Consider the following 23,886-nt stretch of genomic DNA (forward strand, 5'->3'; position numbering starts at 1 on the left):
TAGCCTACTGGGCTCTATCATATCTACTCTTGAAACTGTGTATGGAGTCAGCCTCCACCACATCACTGCATTCCATCTGTTAACTACTCTAGCTGACACTGAAAAAGTTATTTCTAACATTCCTGTGGCTCATTTAGGTACTCAGTTTCCACCTGTGTCCCCTTGTTCGCGTACCACCCGTGTTAAAAAGTTTGTCCTTATCTACCCTGTCAATTCCTCTGAGAATTTTGTAGGTAGTGATCATGTCTCCCTTTACTCTTCTGTTTTCCAGTATCGTGAGGTACTACTCACGCAGTCTTTCCTCGTAACTCATGCTTCTTAGTTCTGGGACTAGCCTAGTGGCAGACCTCTGAACTTTTTCCAGCTTCGTCTTGTGCTTGACAAGGTACGGGCTCCATGCTGGGCCCGCATACTCCAGGATTGATCTTACATATGTGGTATACAAAGTTATGAATGATTCCTTATACAGGTTCCTGAAGGCAGTTCTGATGTTAGCCAGCCTCGCATATGCCGCAGATGTAATTCTTTTTATGTGGGCTTCGGGAGACAGGATTGGTGTGATATCAACTCCTAGATCTTTCTCTCTATCCGTTTCAAGAAGTACTTCATCTCCCATTCGGTATCCTGTGTCTGGCCTCCTGTTTCCGCCGCCTAGTTTCATTACCTTGCATTTACTCGGGTTAAACTTTAGTAGTCATTTGTTGGACCATTCATTCAGTCTATCTAGGTCATCTTGTAGCCTTCTACTATCTTCCTCTGTTTTAATCCTCCTCATAATTGTTGCATCATCAGCAAACAATGAGAAGAACGATTCTATACCCTCTGGGAGATCATTTACATATATCAGAAACAGTATAGGTCCAAGGACTGAACCCTGCGGGATTCTATTGGTGACGTCTTGCCAATCTGAAGCCTCCCTCCCCCCCTCACACTGACTCGCTGTCTTCTGTTGCTTAGGTACTCCCTAAATGTGTGTGTGTGTGTGTGTGTGTGTGTGTGTGTGTGTGTGTGTGTGTGTGTGTGTGTGTGTGTGTGTGTGTGTGTGCGTGTGTGTGTGTGTGTGTGCGTGTGTGTGTGTGTGTGTGTGTGTGTGCGTGTGTGTGTGTGTGTGTGTGTGTGTGTGTATATGTGTGTGTGTGTGTGTGTGTGTAGCCAAATTGGTGATAGTAGTCTAAAAAAAATAATTATCGCTTGCTTTTGGAATAACAATGCTTGAAAACACTTGTAAATAAGCTTATTTAAGCAATCAATAACTCTTGTGAGTTTAAATAGAACAGCCTCAGGGAATAAATATTATTAGTAATTTGTCATTTACAAGTACAATTAACAAACTAGTAAAAAATAATCATGGATAGACGTGTTTTGTAGGAAAAAGAGATTAGTTACCTATTTACACCTATTCAATACACTACTATTTACAAATCTATAACAAAAACAATTAGAATTTTTGTTTAGCATTCTAACATCAATATTATTGATTGCAAAAACACAGTAATAAAAATGATATAATTACTGTCATTGTACCTTATAAGCAACATAAGAACTGTGGTGATGAACAGTAAGCTTGGGTTCATGACATAATATATATATATATATATATATATATATATATATATATATATATATATAAACACAAATCAAAGGAAGGAAAATAGACATTCGACTTACTCCCATTGAAGGTCTCAGTCACATGACCGAAGATGTGTTTTGTGTCGGGAAGAATACATGAGTGTTCTGAATGGGTGTTCAGAATGAGTGTTCTGAATGGGTGTTCAGAATGGGTGTTCAGAATGGGTGTTCAGAATGGGTGTTCAGAATGGGTGTTTTAAGTGCAGTAAGTTCCATCAGTAAGTCCAGAGGAGTGGACTTACTTAATTAGACTTGATCAAGTTTAATACTCTAATAACTAAAGTGCAAATGTCGATCAAAATACTGCTATTCTTGGCATTTCTTTGAGATAGGCAAAAGTTTCAGGAATGGAATTGCAGAGTTTCAAAATCTCATTTTCAGACAAATTTCTGCGTTAATTCAGACACTCACTGATCTCTTTCAATGTTTTCTAATTTAGCTCCATTAGTCGGCAGATTTCATCCAAATTGAAGGGCTTTGTAAATAAATCAGTTTGTTAAGACCAGTGGACAGCTCTTCCATGTTTCGTCTGAAAGACCAGGGATAAATCTTCCATGTTTCGTCTGGAAGACCAAAGGACTATTTTCTTTTTCCTTTTACAAATCATTTTAAAGAAAAATAAATGGAACTTTAGTAATATATTTTATCCTTTAAGTTCACGTTGTTTAGGTCAATCTCGTGAAAAAGAACTTTGCATTGAAAATGTTGCAAATTCCGAGTGAAAGATTTCATCTTTGCCTTCAGTAAATATATTTTGTACTTAATTGAATCCTTTATTTTTCTTTATTTCCCAACAATATTTGTTCGTTGATGGTACTGACCTCACAGTCAATACCACTTGGGAGACGAGAGATAAAGAAACCTATCCACTGTCACTATAGTGACAGTGACTTTGTTAGTGAATAACAGAGCACCTAAACGACAGAAGTCAGAGACTCAACGTGAGAGAGAAGAGTCACAGCCAAGGAGATGAGATGTAATAGAGTGAGGTCCCCTCCCCCCCCCACAGGGGATAAAGGTACACCCCTCCCCCCCCCCCACAGGGGATAAGGGTACACCCCTCCCCCCCCCCAGCCATCTTCTTTCTTATTTATTTTACGAAGACACACAATTTATTTTTTAAGAAGATAACAACGGAATAAAGCTGAAAGAAACATTGGTGAAATTAGAGGCAATTAGAGTTTAATAAATACAAGTGCTGAGTAATGAGTCTGGGTGCTGGAAAGAGAAAGGGTTAAACACAAGGCCACCGTGGGAGTGGCTACCCCCATTGGAATCAGGCGCCAGTAGGTAGTAACCCCCACTGGAATGAGGCCTCAGTAGGCAGTAAACCCCCACTGGAATCAGGAACAGAAAGATAATGTAGATATAATCACACAGAACCTATCTATTGACGCTCTGACGATATGTTTATCATTTGCTGTACGAGCAAGATTAGCTAAAATTAGAACCTTTTTCTGTGTTTTAAATCTGAATAGTCATTCAGTTTCCTGTATACCACACATCAGACCAATGCTGTAATATGCAGCACTGTGAGGGGGGGGGGGGTAAATGATCTAATTAAAATAAGCCATAGCGGTTGGTTTTTGTGTCATAGATGATTGGCAAATGAGTTTGTGTAATGCGGTCGTTACCTTGAGGTTGCCTTGAGATGATTTCGGGGCTTAGCGTCCCCTAGGCCCGGTCCTCGGCCTGTTGGGTCTCCTCGTTTGCTCCTCGAGCCTAGAATATTCGAGACAGTCCCCCAGTGGCGCAGCGGTAAGACACTCGCCCTGGGTTTCGCTTTGTCCTGGGTTCGTATCCTGGCCGGGGAGGATTGACTGGGCGCCAATCCTTAACTGTAGCCTCTGTTTACCCAGCAGTGAATGGGTATACCTAGTTGTTATTAAACAATTTGGCGGGTCGTATTCCGGGAAAAATACGATTAAGAATCTGCCCGAAACGCTATGCGTGCTAGTGGCTTTACAACCATGTAACAACTCTTATATATAATTAATTTTTTTTTTTAAATATTGAAAAATATCACTTAAGGTTATATCTCTCTCCCCCCCCCGCCCCCCCTCTGATCTTTCACGACATGTTCCCATTGGCTGAGACATACAGCTAGCGCTTAATAATGATTGGCCGAGACTTTCCACTCTCCCTTGATTGGCCAGGTAATTGGAGTTAGTTTAACGAGGATATATGACGTTTCTGGCTAGTCCCTTCCCTCCCCCCCTCCCCCCCCGTTAAATAGAAATAAGTGGTCCGTTGGTTCATAACAAGTGATTGCGACAATCAATTAACAAATGTCAATTATTCCCCCCAAAAGGACAAGGTCTAGTTAAATGAAAATAGGCAGTTTAAATGAGGCAAAAATAATAAGGCGTTGCTCGATGGTGAGGGGGGGGGGGGGATTGTGATTGTCATCCCTTCCCCACCATCCCTCCACCACCATCACCACCATGTCATCCCTCACCCCCCCCACGCCATCTGCAGCCTCCCCCTCCCCCAATCACCAACCAGAGTTATCGCAAAATATGAAATTGTCTGCTAATAGGGTGAACACAGATAAACTCAAACGACGGGAAAATTCCTGTTCAAACTGTCCCTCAAGAGAAAGAAAAAAAAACCCATCGTAGTTTTCCAAGAATGTGACTAAAATCTGGTTCTATGACAAACCGGTTCATGCCACCAAAAATCCATTATAAAGGAGCCGACGGGCACGACACAGACACGAAAGCTAACAACGAATAATGGCTCTCAATCTGAATGCAAATTAAGAAAAAAAAAAAAAAGCACTAACGAAAAGGTCAAGAGAAGAACAACACTCCCCCCCCCTGAAGAACAACGAACAAACTCTAGAACTTTTGACGGTAATGAACTCAAAAATTAAACTTTGGCACGACCCTAAGCTGAGTGGTCTTCGTGGTAATTAAACTAAAAGGGACGTCGGACTCTCTTAAAGAGGATGATAATTTACCGACCGGTCGGCTCGGCCGTCGGACGTCGGGGTCCGACGTAACTACTGGCTTATTACAAGCGGTGAACGAGGCTACCTCACCGAGGTATAACAATCAACGCGCAATTAGTCTCCAGCCGCCTAACTGGTCCCCTTAAAAGAAGGAGAAGAAAGAGAGAGAGAAAAAAAAAGTCTTGGAAGCGTGTCCTGCCACCGAGAATACAAATAGCCACCAATTTCACCCCCAAAAACGTTGCAGGAGGCGATTGGCTGAGAGTGACGATTAGCTGAGTGAGGGGATTAGCTGAGTGAAGCGATTAGCTGAGTGAGGCGATTAGCTGAGTGGGGCGATTAGCTGAGTGAGTTGATTTGGCTGAATGAGGTAGCTGGCGGACTCTTCGCTGACTAGGTATCCAATTTTATCCCAATGTTGATCAGTCAGCTTCACGAAAGCTGATGGAGCTGATCAGCCAGCTTCACGAAAGCTGATGAAGCTGATCAGTCAGCTTCACGAAAGCTGATGAAACTGATCATTCAGTTTCACGAAAGCTGATCAGTCAGTTTCACGAAAGCTGATGGAGCTGATCAGTCAGCTTCACGAAAGCTGATGAAGCTGATCAGTCAGCTTCACGAAAGCTGATGAAGCTGATCACTCAGCTTCACGAAAGCTGATGGAGCTGATCAGTCAGCTTCACGAAAGCTGATGAAGCTGATCAGTTAGCTTCACGAAAGCTGATGAAGCTGATCAGTCAGTTTCACGAAAGCTGATGAAGCTGATCAGACCAGCTTCATAGACCTGTCTTTATCACTCAAGCGCTGGTAACTCCATCGCCTGAGCCACCTACGAGGTAATTATATCGAAACCAGGAGGCCAGATTCACGAAACAGTTACGCGAATACTGACGAACCTGTACATCTTTCCTCAATCTTTGACGACTTTGGTTACATTTATTAAACAGTTTACAAGCATGAAAACTTGCCAATCAACTGTTGTTATTGTTATAAACAGCCTCCTGGTGCTTCGGAGCTCATTAATAACTGTTTAATAATTGTAAACAAAGCCGCCAAAGATTGAGAAAAGATGTACAGGTTCGTAAGTGCTTGCGTAAGTGCTTCGTGAATCTGGACCCAGATGTCAACCAGATGTCAGCACTCATAAGTGTTCATAGGTGGCCCCTTGAACAGTAGCAGCTCACGGGGTGAACACAGAACACACCACGTGGGTGAACCTCACTACAAGCAGAGGGAAGAACATGTGTTCTGGAGGTGTTCAATGTTCTCCAGCCTCGCATGTACTCTGCGAGCAGAACACCTGTTTTTGAAGAACACACCACCACCACCATCTTGAAGAACACCTGTTGTTACACACCGCCCCCCACACCTAGAACATGCCCCCCCCCCACCAACACCCACCCACACACACACACACACACACACACACACACACACACACACACACACACACACACACACACACACACACACACACACACCCACCCACACACACACACACACTCACACACACACACACTCAATAAACCAATAAACTCATGGAACTCATCCTGTCTGCTTGCGACAGAAGTGGGGGGGGGGGCCATTCGCGTGTTGTAAAGGGCCAAAGCCCACAGAAAATTGAGAAGACATGCACCGAGTTAATGGCCTTGTTAGCCCGCGCCCTTGTTAGCTGGTTAGCACGCTCCGTTGAAACGTATTAACCACTTTACTGTCCTCCTTGTTGTGCTGTGTCACTCATTCCTTTTTTTCTTCAATCATCTCCTCCTCCTCCTCCTCCTCCTCCTCCTCTTCCTTCATTCGCCGCTGCTCCAAAACTCCCAAACTATTCTTAATCTTAATTACCCATCGTAAGAAAGGTTTCAAATTCTGGTTATTAGCTTCGGGTTTGATGTTCTTCACGCCTATCAACCTCTGAAGGGTTGTTAGGCTAACCACAATAGTTTACTGTCCACCAACTTGCTTGAAAATAATTTGTTTTTTGGGGGGAGGGGGGGGGGCATTGTTCAGGATTAAAATATACTCTAGGTGAGTATATATACATCGAAAAGTGGGTGTACACTTCCTGGTTGGTTTGTATATCGCTATGGTATTAAATTTCTCATTCTCTTGTTGTGCATATATATATATATATATATATATATATATATATATATATATATATATATATATATATATATATATATATATATATATATATATATATATATATATATATACATATATTCAGATTTGGGAATTGTTCACACTGTTCAGCTCACATCCGGTGACTGTCCGTTATCACATGCTATCCTCAGAACATTGCACTTGGCAGTATTGAACTACAGCAGCCAGGTTTAGGTCTATTAAATAAGTCTATCTATGTTATCTTGTATCTATCGCGAGAGTTCTTAATTTAACTTTTCATCTATTCTATTTTTATTGTCATCTCCAAAATTAAAAAAAAAAAATCGGATATACGAGGCCACTCAAAGTAGGGAGCTATCAGGGGAAAGCACCAAGCCGTTACGACTATATAGCACTTGGAATCAGGATAAGGATTGGTGATGGGACGGAGGAAGGGGAGAGGGAGGGGGGGGGGGGGGGAAGGAATGGTGCCCAATCACTTGTGGACGGTCGGGGATTGAACGCCGACCTGCAGGACGCGAGACTGTCGCTCTATACCGTCCAGCCCAAGTGGCTGGGCCTCGAGGCCGCTCTAGCTATCTTTCTCCCCATGACTCTTTCGTCTTCTGTGAGGCGACCAGGTCGTCTGCTGGAAGCGACCAGGTCGTCTGCTGGAGGCGACCAGGTCGTCTGCTGGAGGCGACCAGGTCGTCTGCTGGAGGCTACCAGGTCGTGTGCTGGAGTCTACCAGGTCGTCTGCTGGAGCCGACCAGGTCGTCTGCTGGAGGCGACCAGGTCGTCTGCTGGAGGCGACCAGGTCGTCTGCTGGAGGCGACCAGGTCGTCTGCTGGAGGCGACCAGGTCGTCTGCTGGAGGCGACCAGGTCGTCTGCTGGGGGCTACCAGGTCGTCTGCTGGAGGCGACCAGGTCGTCTGCTGGAAGCAACCAGGTCGTCTGCTGGAGGCGACCAGATCGTCTGCTGGAGCCGACCAGGTCGTCTGTTGGAAGCGACCAGGTCGTCTGCTGGAGGCGACCAGATCGTCTGCTGGAGGCGACCAGGTCGTCTGCTGGAGGCGACCAGGTCGTCTGCTGGAGGCGACCAGGTCGTCTGCTGGAGGCGACCAGGTCGTCTGCTGGGGGCTACCAGATCGTCTGCTGGAGGCGACCAGGTCGTCTGCTGGAGGCGACCAGGTCGTCTGCTGGAGGCGACCAGGTCGTCTGCTGGGGGCGACCAGGTCGTCTGCTGGAGCCGACCAGGTCGTCTGCTGGAAGCGACCAGGTCGTCTGCTGGGGGCGACCAGGTCGTCTGCTGGAAGCGACCAGGTCGTCTGCTGGGGGCGACCAGGTCGTCTGCTGGAGCCGACCAGGTCGTCTGCTGGAAGCGACCAGATCGTCTGCTGGAAGCAGACAGGTAATCTACAAGAGAGAGGTAATTACTCTACTCCCAGTATTCTCTACTAAAGTTCCTTACCTACATATTTTCTCCTTAGTACAGAATTATAAAGGAATAAGTGTAATACCGGAGCCTCCAAGACTGGTGGCCCTTGTAGTGAATAATGTTCACCTTTTGGAGGCGGTAAATGTGAACATGTGCAGGGAGGCAGCACGCAGAGATAAGATAAGGGGCTCTAATAACTATGAACCAGGAGCTTAAATTGGTCTCCCTTCAGCGTTTATACATTATTGACGCAGCTACTGTGTGTGTGTGTGTGTGTGTGTGTGTGTGTGTGTGTGTGTGTGTGTGTGTGTGTGTGTGTGTGTGTGTGTGTGTGTGACATCATATATTAAGCAGGAGGTCGAAAAAATCAAGTCAGTTGGCCATACGATATGTCAATGTTCTAAGTTTTAGAGAATACACATTTTACTTCACTGGTGATTGTATATTAAAATACAAGATATTACAAAATACACGTTACAAAAACAATCCACGCACGGATCGTTCTAGGGGCGATCACGCTCAGTTTGGGGTGAATTGATTGTTGCAGTCGCGGGTTCTTATTATACATTGATGGTAAGTCTTTTGGAAATATCAAAAATAATTCCCAATTTAAATGATAATAAAGAAAAGAGTTGCTGCTAATGAGTTTGAGTCTACAGACTACATAACTTACATATTAATCATATCAGTATCATTTGACCAGAAGTAAAAGATGGAATTAGTGCAAGAATTTGATATATTGTATCATTTGTAATAAAATGCTTTGCCATTTTACGCAGCGTGAGTTCAGATTTGTCTCTAAATGGCTCAATTATTTTCACTATCAACAAAATGTAAATTCCTCCCCTCGTGTGGGCTCCTACCTAACTTCACACACTTTGCTGCTTCCTCTATATCCAACCCGTCCTGTTAAAAATAACGTCGCTTTTCGCTCGTATGCGCGTTATGGCCAAAAGTGGAGGCAATTTGAAATGAAATCGGCTCACGCAAGTGACGTACTGTTCCGTTTTCTGTTTGAGTCGTCCGGCTTACTCGGAAACGTTAGGAGAGGAAACTTTATATTCACTTTGTTCATAACGTTTTGAAACTTTATGAGAATTTCCTGCCCACCTAACCTACCAGAGGACCCTTATCTAACTGTTGTTTAAAAAAAAATCCCAAATTTATTTTCATTTTTTTAAATTTTCAAATTACGTCCACTTTCGGCCATACGGGCAAACGGCCAAAAGCGACGTTATTTTTAAGAGAACAGGTTGATAGATCACATACAAATCGCGCTGCCAGAGAGACTTATGATAGACAATCTATCATAATTGATGATAGATCCAGCAGCTGACTGCAGGAGGCAACCAAGTCGTCTAGTCCGAGTACGCTTGCTCAGTAAGAACACTGGGAAGGAAGAAGGCCAAGAAGGAGGTCAAGAACACCAGGAGCTTGATCACAGTCGTGAATTCCTTGACATATTCTTAGACGACTAGCTTGAGAGAAAACGGGAAATTAAGGCTTCCTAATGGGGGTAATTTAAGGCAAAGATAGATAGATTATAGACGATCAGCATTAATTAAGCAAATCACTTGTTTCGATCCCCATAAACTAATACGATTCCAAAAAGACATTAATCTAACGTAGACACCACGTAGGGAGCCGGTCGGCCGAGCGGACAGCACGCTGGACTTGTGATCCTGTGGTCCCGGGTTCGATCCCGGGTGCCGCCGAGAAACAATGGGCAGAGTTTCCTTCACCCTATGCCCCTGTTACCAAGCAGTAAAATAGGTACCTGGGTGTTAGTCAGTTGTCACGGGCTGCTTCCTGGGGGTGGAGGCCTGGTCGAGGACCGGGCCGCGGGGACACTAAAGCCCCGAAATCATCTCAAGATAACCTCAAGATAACCACATTATGAAATAACCAGCGATTTCAAGTAAAATAACACCACACTTTAAGTAAATAACTTATAACAAAAATTTTGCTAGATACTCATGGCTCTCACGACTTGTTTAGTGGCGTTAATTCATTTATGTGGCAGTCTTTCCTGGTAGCTTATTTCATGGCTGCTTTTGTTGTAAGATTGTCAATGTCCCATTGATATGCACATACATATCTTTTCTTGAGAGAGAGAGAGAGAGAGAGAGAGAGAGAGAGAGAGAGAGAGAGAGAGAGAGAGAGAGAGAGAGAGAGAGAGAGAGAGAGAGAGAGAGAGAGAGAGAGAGAGGCAGAGAGAGAAAGAGAGACAGAGAGACAGTTGATTTTATTATCAGTGACTGCTACTGTTAAGTGCTGTTTACCCGTTGTATTCTAAAACATACAACTAGTTTACAAGTAGATACAACACATGAACCCACCATGTTGCACAGGAGGGCGTGCACGCGCGTGCAGGGTGCCCCCTGTGTTGCAGAACTAACAGTAAGAACACCGTTAATAAGAAGAATAGATTAGCCGAAGAATAAGATGAAAATAAACTAAACTCAAAATTCTAAACGCATAACCGATGCAAAAAATGGGAATTAAATCACTGAATTAATCTATCAACGTTGGGAGGGTTATGAAGCCCGATAGTACCACACTTCCTCCGCTGTTCTATCAACCTATGATGTACTGCGGCGCTGTAATATCGTTAACTATATCAAAAGTAACGTCACTGGCGGCAGTCGACCTTCAGGCAACGTAGCTGCAACATTTAATAGAGGTACTCATTGCCTCTGGCAACATTGCACACTTATACAAAATTGAGTGACAGTCAATTTATTTCTCTATTTCCTGTGATATGAGAAATCATGAGATTATATATATGTTAACAATGCCAAATTGCGTGTATATTTGCCTTTATAAACGATGACTAAAAATCCACCAGATAGCAAGTTTGAGTCGGAAAATATAACAGAACTATGAATTATTTACAGGTGTTTGATTCATTAAACTAACGCTTTAAACATATTAATTTCTTTATCCTCTGGTCCAATTAACGTCGTCTACAGCAGCGTCGTTATTGTGACATTTACACGGATAAAGAAAAGGTTTCCTCGCAGCAACATTGTTCATATCGAAGGAGGACGTTAAAGATAAGAGTTTGGTTAGTACTTTATAATTGTCGCTTATTCTGCTTGCATTTTATATACATTTTTTGTAGATTTGTAGTCATTATATGAATATTTGTAATAGTGTTTAGTATCTATGTGTTAACTATCAAGTTTCACTCCTGTTGATCACTTCACCTGAGTTTAATAGTATGGTTTGTTTTAGTAGTTATAAAATTCCTCGTGTAATTTAATGGATTTTTGAATTAGCTTTTATCTATGTAACAGTTAATAAGTTTTATTTGTATTGATCACTTTAAGTAAGCTTAAGTGTTTTGTTTTTTAATCATTTTCCTTTCTTTGATAGACAATTGTATTCAGTATGAGATCTTTGTTTACCAGTTATTTGATTGTGATTTCTGTTTTTTCTTTTAGATCTGATGATGAATACGAGAAGTATTCGAAACGTTATGCATTTTAAAGTAAAGAATCTGGAACAAGATGTTCAGTATATCCCTGGTTTTCCTATTCATCTTAATATATATATATATATATATATATATATATATATATATATATATATATATATATATATATATATATATATATATATATATATATATATATATATATACTGATGTATACTGGCAACAGGTTTTCATTTATGTTTATATATGTTTCATTAAATATGACAGCATATTCTGTATTGATTATTTTCTAGTTTAGGGCTTCTATCCCTCTAGCTAGTGCTCTTGCATCTTGGTTTAACTGGAAGAGTATTTTTCCAAATGTCATCTATGTTCGAGGTGAAGAAAAAGAAATAATTAACTGTAGAATATATTACACCTATTATAAATGTACACAACGTTTCGAACTTACATGGTTCATTCTCAAGTGAAGGGACAGTTGTAGGCGTAGTGGGTTTATACCATTAGGGAGGTCAGGTACATAAGACAATTTGAGGAGTACACTGTAAAGAAAAAAATAGGGCATAAATGGGAGAAGGATAGGGGACGAAAATAGGGACGAAACACATATAAAGATTGATCAAGTGTAGTGGGCGTGGGAAGTGTCTTCTATGTTACTGTCTTCATGTCCCGGTCTTGTTCTTACTCTCATGGTGAGAGTCAATAGTTCATGTAAAACAAAAATAAAATTCCCAAGTCAATTTTTGTTCCCATGGGAACCATCGAAGAGAGAGTCTTCAAGGTTAAAACCAAAGGTATACTGCCGTCATGTAAATGACATATTCGTCATAGTAAAAGACCCAGATGAACTAATTGATCTAAAAAGCCATCTAGAGAGAAAGTCAGTACTCCGATTTACCCATGAAAATAGTGAAAATATCCGCCTGCCATTCCTGGATGTACTAATAACAAAAACAGGAGCCTCTCTAAGCACCAGTATGTATACTAAGCCTACAAACATAGGACTATACCTGGACGGTAAGCCAGTGTTCTCAACGCTTATATTCGTCGAGCTCTTACCCACTGCTCGGAATGGAGCAACGTGAGTAGGGAGTTTCAAAGCATAACCCAGGTGTTGGTGAACAATGAATATAGCAACACAGATATAAACACTACTATAACACGACACCTGGACCGATGGTACAATCCTGAACCAAGAACAGTAACCACAACACCTTTAAACAAATTATATTAGAAATCAACCATGCACAGTGAACATAAACAAGAAGAAAGAATAATGAAAGAAATAATCCGTAAAGGAGTAAAAAGCACTATTCCTGACCAAAACATTGACCTGATCATATTCTATAAAACAAAGAACACTGCCGACCTCATTAAAAACAGCCCGAAGCCGACGGAGAACCCTCTACAGCAGTCAAGCGTTGTATACATGTACACTTGCCCCCACGAAGGATGTAACCTTCAATCTAAGTACATAGGTATGACGTCGACGAACCTGACGAGGCATTTGACCTGTCATCTTCAATCCGGTGCCCCCAAAAAATCACATGAGACAAGCCCATGACATCACCCTAACAAGAGAAATGTTGAACAAAAACACTTGCATAATAGACAAAACCCAAGATGTAAGAAGATTACAAATTCGTGAAGAAATAAACATAAAAATAGAACAACCAACCATAAATACCCAAATTACGGAACAATTCACGTTACCGGCCAAGATAATAAGAACAAGACTGGAACATGAATAGTTCGAAGCTATTCATGTGCTTGGAACCCAAGGGTTATAAGCACATAGAAACTAAGACACAGAGAACCCTGACACATAGGAACCAAGACGCAAGGTTTCAAGCCTCCTAGGAAGTTAGACTCAAGAGGGGTAGTAAGCCAGTTACCTGCCCAAGAAGAGAGCCCTAGCTGCTGGAATGCTGCTTCCTGGGTTCCCTCCCAGTCACTGTGCTGATTCGCGATGCTCACAGCCTCTATAATTTTAAGATCGTAAACATTTCACTGTAATCTGTGGCAGTACTCAATAAAGCATTGAATTAAATATAATTAGGGTTGTAGACGATGAAAATATTAGTATTTATATAAAGAGAAGGTTTAAAGTTTGCATGGGCGTGTTCTCTTCATCCAGGCTATAGATCCTCAATAATCTGATAGTTCAACAAGATATAGACATATATATATATATATATATATATATATATATATATATATATATATATATATATATATATATATATATATATATATATATATATATATATATATATATATATATATGTCGTACCTAATAGCCAGAACGCACTTCTCAGCCTACTATTCAAGGCCCGATTTGCCTAATAAGCCAAGTTTTCATGAATTAATGTTTTTTCGTCTACCTAACCTACCTAACCTAACCTAACCTAGCTTTTTTTGGCTACCTAACCTAACCTTACCTATAAATATAGGTTAGGTTAGGTTAGGTAGGGTTGGTTAGGTTCGGTCATATATCTACGTTAATTTTAACTCCAATAAAAAAAAATTGACCTCATACATAGAGAAAAGGGTTGCTTTATCATTTCATAAGAAAAAAATTATAGTAAATATATTAATTCAGGAAAACTTGGCTTATTAGGCAAATCGGGCCTTGAATAGTAGGCTGAGAAGTGAGTTCTGGCTACTAGGTACGACATATATATATATATATATATATATATATATATATATATATATATATATATATATATATATATATATATATATATATCAGAATGTACTATGGTGGATCAGTTGACAACAAAAGAACGAGTAAAATTTGTTATCTTCAGAAATGTTATTGTTTGATAACAATACTGTTATTATTTATTACTGTTTAAAAGGGTCACCTTAAAAATAGACAAAACATGGATGTAAAAACATTAGTCATTAATGTAATGCTAAGTAAACTCAATTTCAACCACCATCTAATTTCAACCTAAGTAAATTGAATTTCAACTTAGCAACCACCACCACCACGCAAGAATGGTTCATGGTGTGTTTGCTACCATCAACTATACTGTCCCTTCTCTCAGTTCGTATCCCGTTTTCCCTTCATAAGAGTGATCAATCAATCGAAACGCGTCAAATAAAGGCTGTGAATTCAATATTTGCAACTTCTTTCCCAAGGTAAGAAAATAGACCAATCTAGAAACAATATTCGTGTTAAAATAATTGATCTCAATCCTACGGTCATCACATTCGATAGCACACGCTTGCATTTAAATTGACAGGAGTCAATTTTAAAGTCAATTTAGGATGAGCACCGCCTTGGGCAATGAGATATCAGAACTCCAGCGGATATCAGAGCTCCATTTTGGGTAATGATAACATTACGTTGGGTAACAGAACAATTCCTTGGGTGTCAGAGTGACCCCAATCGGGCCAGCGTGAACACCAGCTGGGTTAATGTGAACACCAGTTGAACTAATGTGAACACCAGCTGGTGATCTCGACACACACATGTTGGCCGGGGCTCTGTTTTATTGCTCTAATATCCACGTTTCTCAAACCCGTTTCCTTAGCCAGGACGCAAGCGGGAGTCTTGTCTGATCTGCATTATTCATGCTCACCTCCCAGGTCCTAGGAGACTCCCAGCCTCCTCCTAGGTATCTGGGAGACCTCAAGCCTCCTCCCAGGTCCTGGGAGACCTCCAGCCTCCTCCCAGGTCCTGGGAGACCTGCAGCCTCCTCCTAGGTATCTGGGAGACCTCCAGCCTCCTCCCAGGTCCTGGGAGACCTGCAGCCTCCTCCTAGGTATCTGGGAGACCTCCAGCCTCCTCCCAGGTCCTGGGAGACCTGCAGCCTCCTCCTAGGTATCTGGGAGACTAGCCTACTCCTGCAGCCCAAACGTCACTCTGTGTTCTCGTCATCTTGGTGTCGTGGGATGGTGTTGGGACGGTGTGTGTGTAATGACTATCCTGGAACTGTGTCAGGTGTGGCTGGTGAAGGGTTGGATAGTGGTAGTGGTGATGGTGGTAGTGGTGAGAGGGGTCGATGGTGAGGGGGATGATGGTGGCAGTGTTGTATGGTGGTAGAGCAATGGATACAGTCTGGCGATTGTAGTAGTGGGAAGTAGTTGGATGAGGGGTAGTGAGACGATTGTAGTAGTAGTGGTAGCTAGTGGTGGTGATGGTGGTGGAATATTCTCCACACTAACAGTCCCATTCAAAGCTGGAAAAAATGTTGACCTGGAGATCGTGCAGAGATCCTTTATTCCTAGAATTGACTCAATAGAACCTTTTAAATTATTGAAACCAATTAAAATCTTTAAATTAGTATTTCCCTAGAACGCAATGGAGGAAGAGATACATAATTTAAGCTTGGAATATATATTAAGGAGGAGGGGGGGGGGGTGCTGGTTCCAAATCTACCCAAGGAAATAGCTCCCCATATGAGACCAGGAGGCATGGCAGGATGTGCAGAATAGCTCTGTTGAAAAGCAGAGGTGTAATAGGTATGCAGAGACAGAGAGCTCTTTGAATATCATAGGCCCGAGACTGTTCAACATTCTCCCGCTACACATAGTAGTAATGGGCAGATAGTAGTATATATGCCCTTTATATATGCCACATAAGGGGCATATAAAACTAGTCGACCATTAACAGTACTTGAAAGAAAACTCGATAAACCCCTCCAAAGTATACCTGATGTAATATACGGCAATATAAGGCAATATACGCCACGTATATAATATAAGGCAATATACGCCAGGCTGCGAGCAGCTGTATCCAATAGTCTGGTGTACCAGACCATCAACTAGGAGGCCTGGTCAGAGACCGGGCCGCTGGAAAATTGGATCCTCGGAACCACCACAAGATAAGGTGGTATAAGGGGGGGGAGGGAGGTTTGAGGGGAAAGGGAAAGGGGGAACCAATCTCCACGTCTGACATGTGGATTGGCTGCTCACCTCAATTTAAGTTCCAATCCTTGCATGTGTTTGATTCTCTTGGACAAGCCTCACTGCCGTCGTGAGCCTTGAAGGTGTTGCAGAGTCAATAACATCAGAGGCCATGAGGCTCACGAAGCCTCTACATCTTTACTCAGCTGGTATTTAGTAAACAGTTTACGAGAGGTTGTCTATCGGGGTAATAACCTTAAGTGGAGACCCACCTCGAGGTTTTCCCAATCTGGTAAACTGTTTAATAAGTCATAACTAAGCGGTAATCACTGAAGAGAAGTAATCAGTCAAACTGTCCCTGGAAGGTGACTACTACTGGGTAGACAGTCAAGCTGGCGAGACATACCAGAGAGTAGAGTATACTAGGTATATTATGCTTGGCTTCCCTTACTTTCAAGCTCTAAGCTTATATTTTCTTGTCCGTATATCTAATCATACCCTTAATCTGGTTATGATTTCCAAGCTCACATTTATTTTCGTTTTTTTATTATGCATGAACTTTATTTGATTTATGACTGTAAATTTGAAAATTTTCAAAAATTTTCAGGTCTATAATTTATTTGTTTTTTTGGTCAACACACGAACTGCCTCGAGAAATTTGAGGAAGGATAAATTTCAGGATATATATAGCACTGGGACTATATAGCACTGGGACTATATAGCACTGGGACTATATAGCACTGGGACTATATAGCACTGGGACTATATAGCACTGGGACTATATAGCACTGGGACTATATAGCACTGGGACTATATAGCACTGGGACTATATAGCACTGGGACTATATAGCACTGGGACTATATAGCACTGGGAGTATATAGCACTGGGACTATATAGCACTGGGACTATATAGCACTGGGAGTATATAGCACTGGGACTATATAGCACTTGGACTATATAGCACTGGGACTATATAGCACTGGGACTATATAGCACTGGGACTATATAGCACTGGGACTATATAGCACTGGGAGTATATAGCACTGGGACTATATAGCACTGGGACTATATAGCACTGGGACTATATAGCACTGGGACTATATAGCACTGGGACTATATAGCACTGGGACTATATAGCACTGGGACTATATAGCACTGGGACTATATAGCACTGGGAGTATATAGCACTGGGACTATATAGCACTGGGACTATATAGCACTGGGACTATATAGCACTGGGACTATATAGCACTGGGACTATATAGCACTGGGACTATATAGCACTGGGACTATATAGCACTGGGAGTATATAGCACTGGGACTATATAGCACTGGGACTATATAGCACTGGGACTATATAGCACTGGGACTATATAGCACTGGGACTATATAGCACTGGGACTATATAGCACTGGGACTATATAGCACTGGGAGTATATAGCACTGGGACTATATAGCACTGGGACTATATAGCACTGGGACTATATAGCACTGGGACTATATAGCACTGGGACTATATAGCACTGGGACTATATAGCACTGGGACTATATAGCACTGGGAGTATATAGCACTGGGACTATATAGCACTGGGACTATATAGCACTGGGACTATATAGCACTGGGACTATATAGCACTGGGACTATATAGCACTGGGACTATATAGCACTGGGACTATATAGCACTGGGACTATATAGCACTGGGAAGGGATCAGGCTAAGGATTTGGTATGGGACGGGGGGGGGGGGGGGGGGAGGAATGGTGCCCAACCACTTGTGGACGGTCGGGAATTGAACGCCGACCTGCATGAAACGAGACCGTCGCTCTACCGTCCAGCCCAAGTGATTGGATAATAATTGACAAGAATTAACATTTACATTACAATTTAATACCACAAGTCTACGTTACACACACTTATACCAACCCATAAATGGGTCTGTCATTTATACTTATATAAGGCCTGGGTCTCCCCCCCCCCACGTCACTATAACCTCTCTGAGAACAGTGATGAACCTTAGAGGTTAATGAGGATAACTTTCCCAGTGGGCAGAGTATCTCTTGAACCCTCACTTGTACACCGCCTCCCTCAGCACCCTCACTTGTACACCGCCTCCCTCAGCACCCTCACCTGAGACTGAGGCTGAGGCTGAGATACCTCCAAAGGATACCTGATCAACCAGGCTGTGACTCGTACGTCAGGCTGCGAGCAGCCGCGTCCAACAGCCTGGTTGATCAGTCCGGCAACCAGGAGGCCTGGTCGACGACCGGGCCGCGGGGACGCTAAGCCCCGGAAGCACCTCAAGGTAACCTCAAGGTAGGTAAGGAGACGCAGGCGTAGATGAGAGAAGAAGTATTGCACGTATAAAGAAGATGAGGAATAGAGAAAGAGGAGGAAGGGAAAGTCGACAAGGAAGGGAAGGTTCGGTAGGAAGGAAAAGAGACCAACAGAGAAATAGGTAGACAATCTAAGGGAAAAATAGTAATGTAGTTTGTAAAATTAAGATCTTCGTCTCAGACCAGAGGCTTCTATAAGGATCACAAAGTACAACCAAACGACTCCTAGATGTCATATAGCTACTTGGCCAAGGCTTAGTACCTCTGGGAGTTTGCTCTACCTGTGGATGGAAACCTGGCCAAATGTAAACAGTTTGCACACTCTACAATAAAGGGAGAAAATAACTAATAGATAATTCTATCTCAAATGAATATGTGCTAGAAATTAAAAATACATTTTTTTTTAAAAACTGATATTCCATACTAATGTAATTTCTCGAACTGCAATGCCAAACTACTGTACTACTTGCCGCTGCCCTCTGGGGGGTGTGGGCGAGCAACTCCATTGCACAATCCACGTAACTACTGTAGTTCATCAGAAATGTAAATTGCTTAACTAAAAGACCATTTGGGGGGGGGGGGGGAGGTCCAGTTTCTGGGGCCCATTATATGGCCCTGGAGCCTTCTTGGGCCCCCAACCACACGATGGATTTAGAGTCCATAATAAACTAATTAAACTAACTCAAATCGTGTACCGAGGTTCGAGTGGAACCCAACATGTGCTACGATGCTTCCTATTCTTTACTATCCCCTTCCCCCCCACTCTCCCCCCCTCCCCCCCTCTCCATCCCCCACGACATGCTAATGACCCCCCCTCCCCACCACCCCCACCCCCGCGCCGCCTGGCACAATCACTGTCATTACTGAGGATACAATCAGTGACCGTTGCGTGCTCCGCTCAAACTTCTATCTAATTGTTGCCTCCCGAACCCTGTCTTCTAGGCAGCATGGAGCCTAAGTACCTCGCAATACCCCCCCCCCCCCCGCCCCCACACACACACACACATATACATACATATATACATATAATCTCCCGCCTGGCGGAGTGAGAAGGCCGGCTGGATACATGGTATCTCCTCAATATATAGCAACCAACTATGTATATATATATATATATATATATATATATATATATATATATATATATATATATATATATATATATATATATATATATATATATATATATATATATATGTTTAGGGGTACCACCACTGGTTTAATAAAAGGGACCCACATCCTCGAAGAAGGAAATAAATAGTGTTCAGAGAAGATCTTGTGGATTCTCACTGAATGCTTTAATCTTGGCGATCAGTTCACACACAACTTCCTCTGGTGCTTATATTCGAACACTGGAAGCAAGAGGAACAACATTTCCTCTTCCCTCTTGATGCTTTATAAAGGCCCATTAAGTCCACTTATCTCGCCAGAGTAGCGTTTCGGAACAGGCTGTAGAAAGATGAGAAGTGTGACACTACAATTCACTTTAGCTGGACGTTGAACCAGCCATAAAACTGGTGCTTTATGGCTTCTGGCTGTTAAGGTCTCTGACCACATCCCAGACATAACTTTTGTGTAAAAGAAACTTACATGAAAATTTACATATTCGGTAGACATTGGCCTAAAGTAACCCACAGTACTTGTGATGGTACTTAACTAGTACTTACAGAGGTACTTGGCTATTTCTACAGTCCAGCTACTTGGACTTGACGGTAGAACGATGGTCTCGCTTCTTGCAGGTCGGCGTTCAATTCCCGACCGTCCCAGCAAGTGGTTGGGCACCATTCCTTCTCCCCGTCCCATCCCAAATTCTTATCCTGACCCCTTCCAAGTGCTGCACAGTCGTAATGGCTTAGTGCTTTTTCCCAGTAATTACCCCGTCTTTGCCCAGTACTTATGTAAGTTCTTAGCCAGCACTTACGGAGCTGCTAACCCATTACTTAGGGAGGCACTTACCTAGTACTTAAGGAGATACTTACCTTAGTACTTACACGGGTAATTACCCAGTACTTATGGAGGTTTCTTTAATAAGTATTTTAGGTTTTCTGTCACCTATCTGGTAATACCAGATTAATAAGTTATAATCAATCTTGCAATATTAATACCAAGTTTCTCATCACCACTAAGTGTTCCATCACCACTAAGTGTTCCATCACCACTAAGTGTTCCATCACCACTAAGTGTTCCATCACCACTAAGTGTTCCATCACCACTAAGTGTTCCATCACCACTAAGTGTTCCATCACCACTAAGTGTTTCATCACCACTAAGTGTTCCATCACCACTAAGTGTTCCATCACCACTAAGTGTTCCATCACCACCAAGTGTTCCATCACCACCAAGTGTTCCATCACCACCAAGTGTTCCATTACCACCAAGTGTTCCATCACCACCAAGTGTTCCATCACCACCAAGTGTTCCATCACCACTAAGTGTTCCATCACCACCAAGTGTTCCATCACCACTAAGTGTTCCATCACCACTAAGTGTTCCATCACCACTAAGTGTTCCATCACCACTAAGTGTTCCATCACCACCAAGTGTTCCATCACCACTAAGTGTTCCATCACCACTAAGTGTTCCATCACCACCAAGTGTTCCATCACCACCAAGTGTTCCATCACCACTAAGTGTTCCATCACCACTAAGTGTTCCATCAACATCAAATTCCCCATCAACACTGATCTTAACAAATTCACAAAGACCTGAAAGTCGTAGCATTAAACATTGTGAAAAATATCGTGAGAAGACATACATATATGGAACAAATAAAGCAAGAACTCATCAATGTGATGTTATAGTAGGCTGGAATATAGACGTATCAGTCGTGTGGACTTACCTCTCAAAACCCAGATGTGGAGTACACAATGTGTCAACTTTGTGAAAGAGAAAACATGCACTCCCTTGAACATTATAGTGTAGAATGTCCCATACTGACTGACTTTCGCCCTCCTGGGCTGAGGTATGCTGAACACTATAAAAACTATATGAATACTGGAACACTTGATGGTATATTGGACTTGTTCCCAAGATTGACTATGTAATGCATCAGTTATACAATGTTTGTCACGTAACTATAACCTGAGCTTGTAAAAGCATCTTAATCACCTTCAGTGGTTTAGTGCTTAATAACACACTAGTTTCTGTCGCAGCTATCTTACCCTGTCAAAGTGGGAGAGACATAAATGTAGTGTATATATGTATGTGTGTATGTGTATGTATGTATGTATGTATGTATGTATGTATGTATGTATGTATGTATGTATGTATGTATGTATGTATGTATGTATAATGACACTTCGAACACTTTTTATGTAGGTCAGACGAAAATTTGTGTATTTATATATCTATATATGTGTAGCTGAGATTAGCATTGTATAAACCCTACAATCACCTTCTGTGGTTGATTGTTCAATAAATCACTGAACCATACGTTTAACAGCTCACTAACTCTGTCCTGGGAGAACAGAATAAAATGTATATATGCTGGTTAGCATTGTAAATGAATGGCCACGTCTGTGGAATAAAATAATGATAACCAAAAAATAAACTGATAAGCCACGTCACCATGGCAACAAGTCACAGGAACAGGATGGCCAATATATGCTCATTATTCGTCTCAGCAACGTTCCTAAATGAGTTTTGTTTATACTGAGTCACAAACACTGAATGCTCCTAGCAACAGTGAATGTTTAAACCTCCTAAGATTTCAAAGCAAAAGTTTTTCTATTTCCTAGGAGTCCCTAGTAAGAATGACTGTGTATACATCCTAGGGATTCCTAGGAAGGGTGACTTTATACTTAGTAGGAATTCCTAGCAGGAGTAAGAGTGACTACCATAATGTATTTCCTAGCAAGGGTGAAGGTGACCATCACCTAGGATTTCCTAGCAATGCTGTGTTTTACAGCATTGTTTTACAGCTTTTTTACAGAACAAACATTAAAGATGAACTTCCTCACATCAGCGTGAAAGATACGGATCTCTAGCTTTTCGTCCTCCTTCTAGAAATCTTTGTTTACACAGTCAATTCCTCTCTAAGTATTTTATGTATCGTGATCATGTGCCATGCTATCTTCTACAGGATTTTCTTATCTCTTCACTAAGAAGAGATAAGAAACGATTATTTTCTGATATGCTCACCCAACCGTTTGGGCTGGACGGTAGAGCGACGGTCTAGCTTTTTATGCAGGTCGGCGTTCAATCCCCGACCGTCCACAAGTGCTTAGGCACTATTCCTTTCCCTCCATCCCATCCCAAATCCTTATCCTGACCCCCTTCACAGTGCTACATAGTCGTAATCGTAATGGCTTGGTGCTTTCCCCCTGATAATTCTCTTCCCTTCCTTCGGTCTTACGCTTGTCATTATATCTCTCCACAGATCTTTTGACTTTTTATTTTCCTGAGCCGTCTCGTTCATCGCGTCGGGGATCGCGAGTCCTTTCGGGCCACCTTCACTACATGTGTAGCCCAGCAGCCCTGTGTCTGAGTTGTCTCCGTAGTCTCCGTAGAGTCTCACCAGGTGAGCCTGCACCACAGAGTTCTGTAATCCTCTTCCGTTACAGTTATCTTCGACAGTTTTTGCATTAGCAATGATCATTAACATGTATAGGAATTCATTTTTCCTCGAAGACGCTCGCATACGCTAAGAAATCCCACTGGGGTACCTCAGTTGTCTTTTCCAACGACTTTTAGTCATCCTTCTTAGAGCACTGTATCCCATTCGGCAAGGATTTTGTTCATCTAGTTCAGATCTCAAGTTATTCCTTGAAGATATCTTTGATTCTATCAAATCAGGATAGAATCGAAGGTTTTTGGGGGGATGGGATTCCATGAAGATATTTCCAATACATATTTTTTCTTTCTTGCATGATTCCTCTCGTAATATTTTTTAGTTTGAGATCTGTTCAGGGCAGACTTGCTTTGAGGAACTCATCTTCTTTCTGACTACTTGGTTATTCACAGTCATCTTCTTTCTGACTACTTGGTTATTCACAGTCATCTTCTTTCTGACTACTTGGGTATTCACAGTCATCTTCCTTCTGACTACTCGGTTATTCACAGTCATCTTCCTTCTGACTACTTGGTTATTCACAGTCATTTTCGGCCTGATGTTTTTCTCGTCTGATT

General features: G+C 42.1%; 1 protein-coding gene across 1 annotated transcript in view; it reads right to left on the reverse strand.

Moving 5' to 3' along the window:
• The window catches only part of LOC138371818 (uncharacterized transmembrane protein DDB_G0289901-like), a 37,949-nt gene extending 14,587 nt beyond the window's left edge, over window positions 1–23,362 (reverse strand). Inside the window, exons 1-4 of the mRNA XM_069336842.1 lie at window positions 23,114–23,362; window positions 20,865–21,444; window positions 16,698–16,722; window positions 7,459–8,104 (exon numbers count right to left, since the gene is read on the reverse strand). Of these exons, the coding sequence (XP_069192943.1) occupies window positions 7,459–8,104; window positions 16,698–16,722; window positions 20,865–21,444; window positions 23,114–23,362 (1,500 nt within the window). The remainder of the gene's footprint in view (window positions 1–7,458; window positions 8,105–16,697; window positions 16,723–20,864; window positions 21,445–23,113) is intronic.
• Window positions 23,363–23,886: the final 524 nt, after the last annotated feature.

Source organism: Procambarus clarkii, chromosome 37, assembly GCF_040958095.1.
Source record: "Procambarus clarkii isolate CNS0578487 chromosome 37, FALCON_Pclarkii_2.0, whole genome shotgun sequence".
Taxonomy (NCBI): domain Eukaryota; kingdom Metazoa; phylum Arthropoda; class Malacostraca; order Decapoda; family Cambaridae; genus Procambarus; species Procambarus clarkii.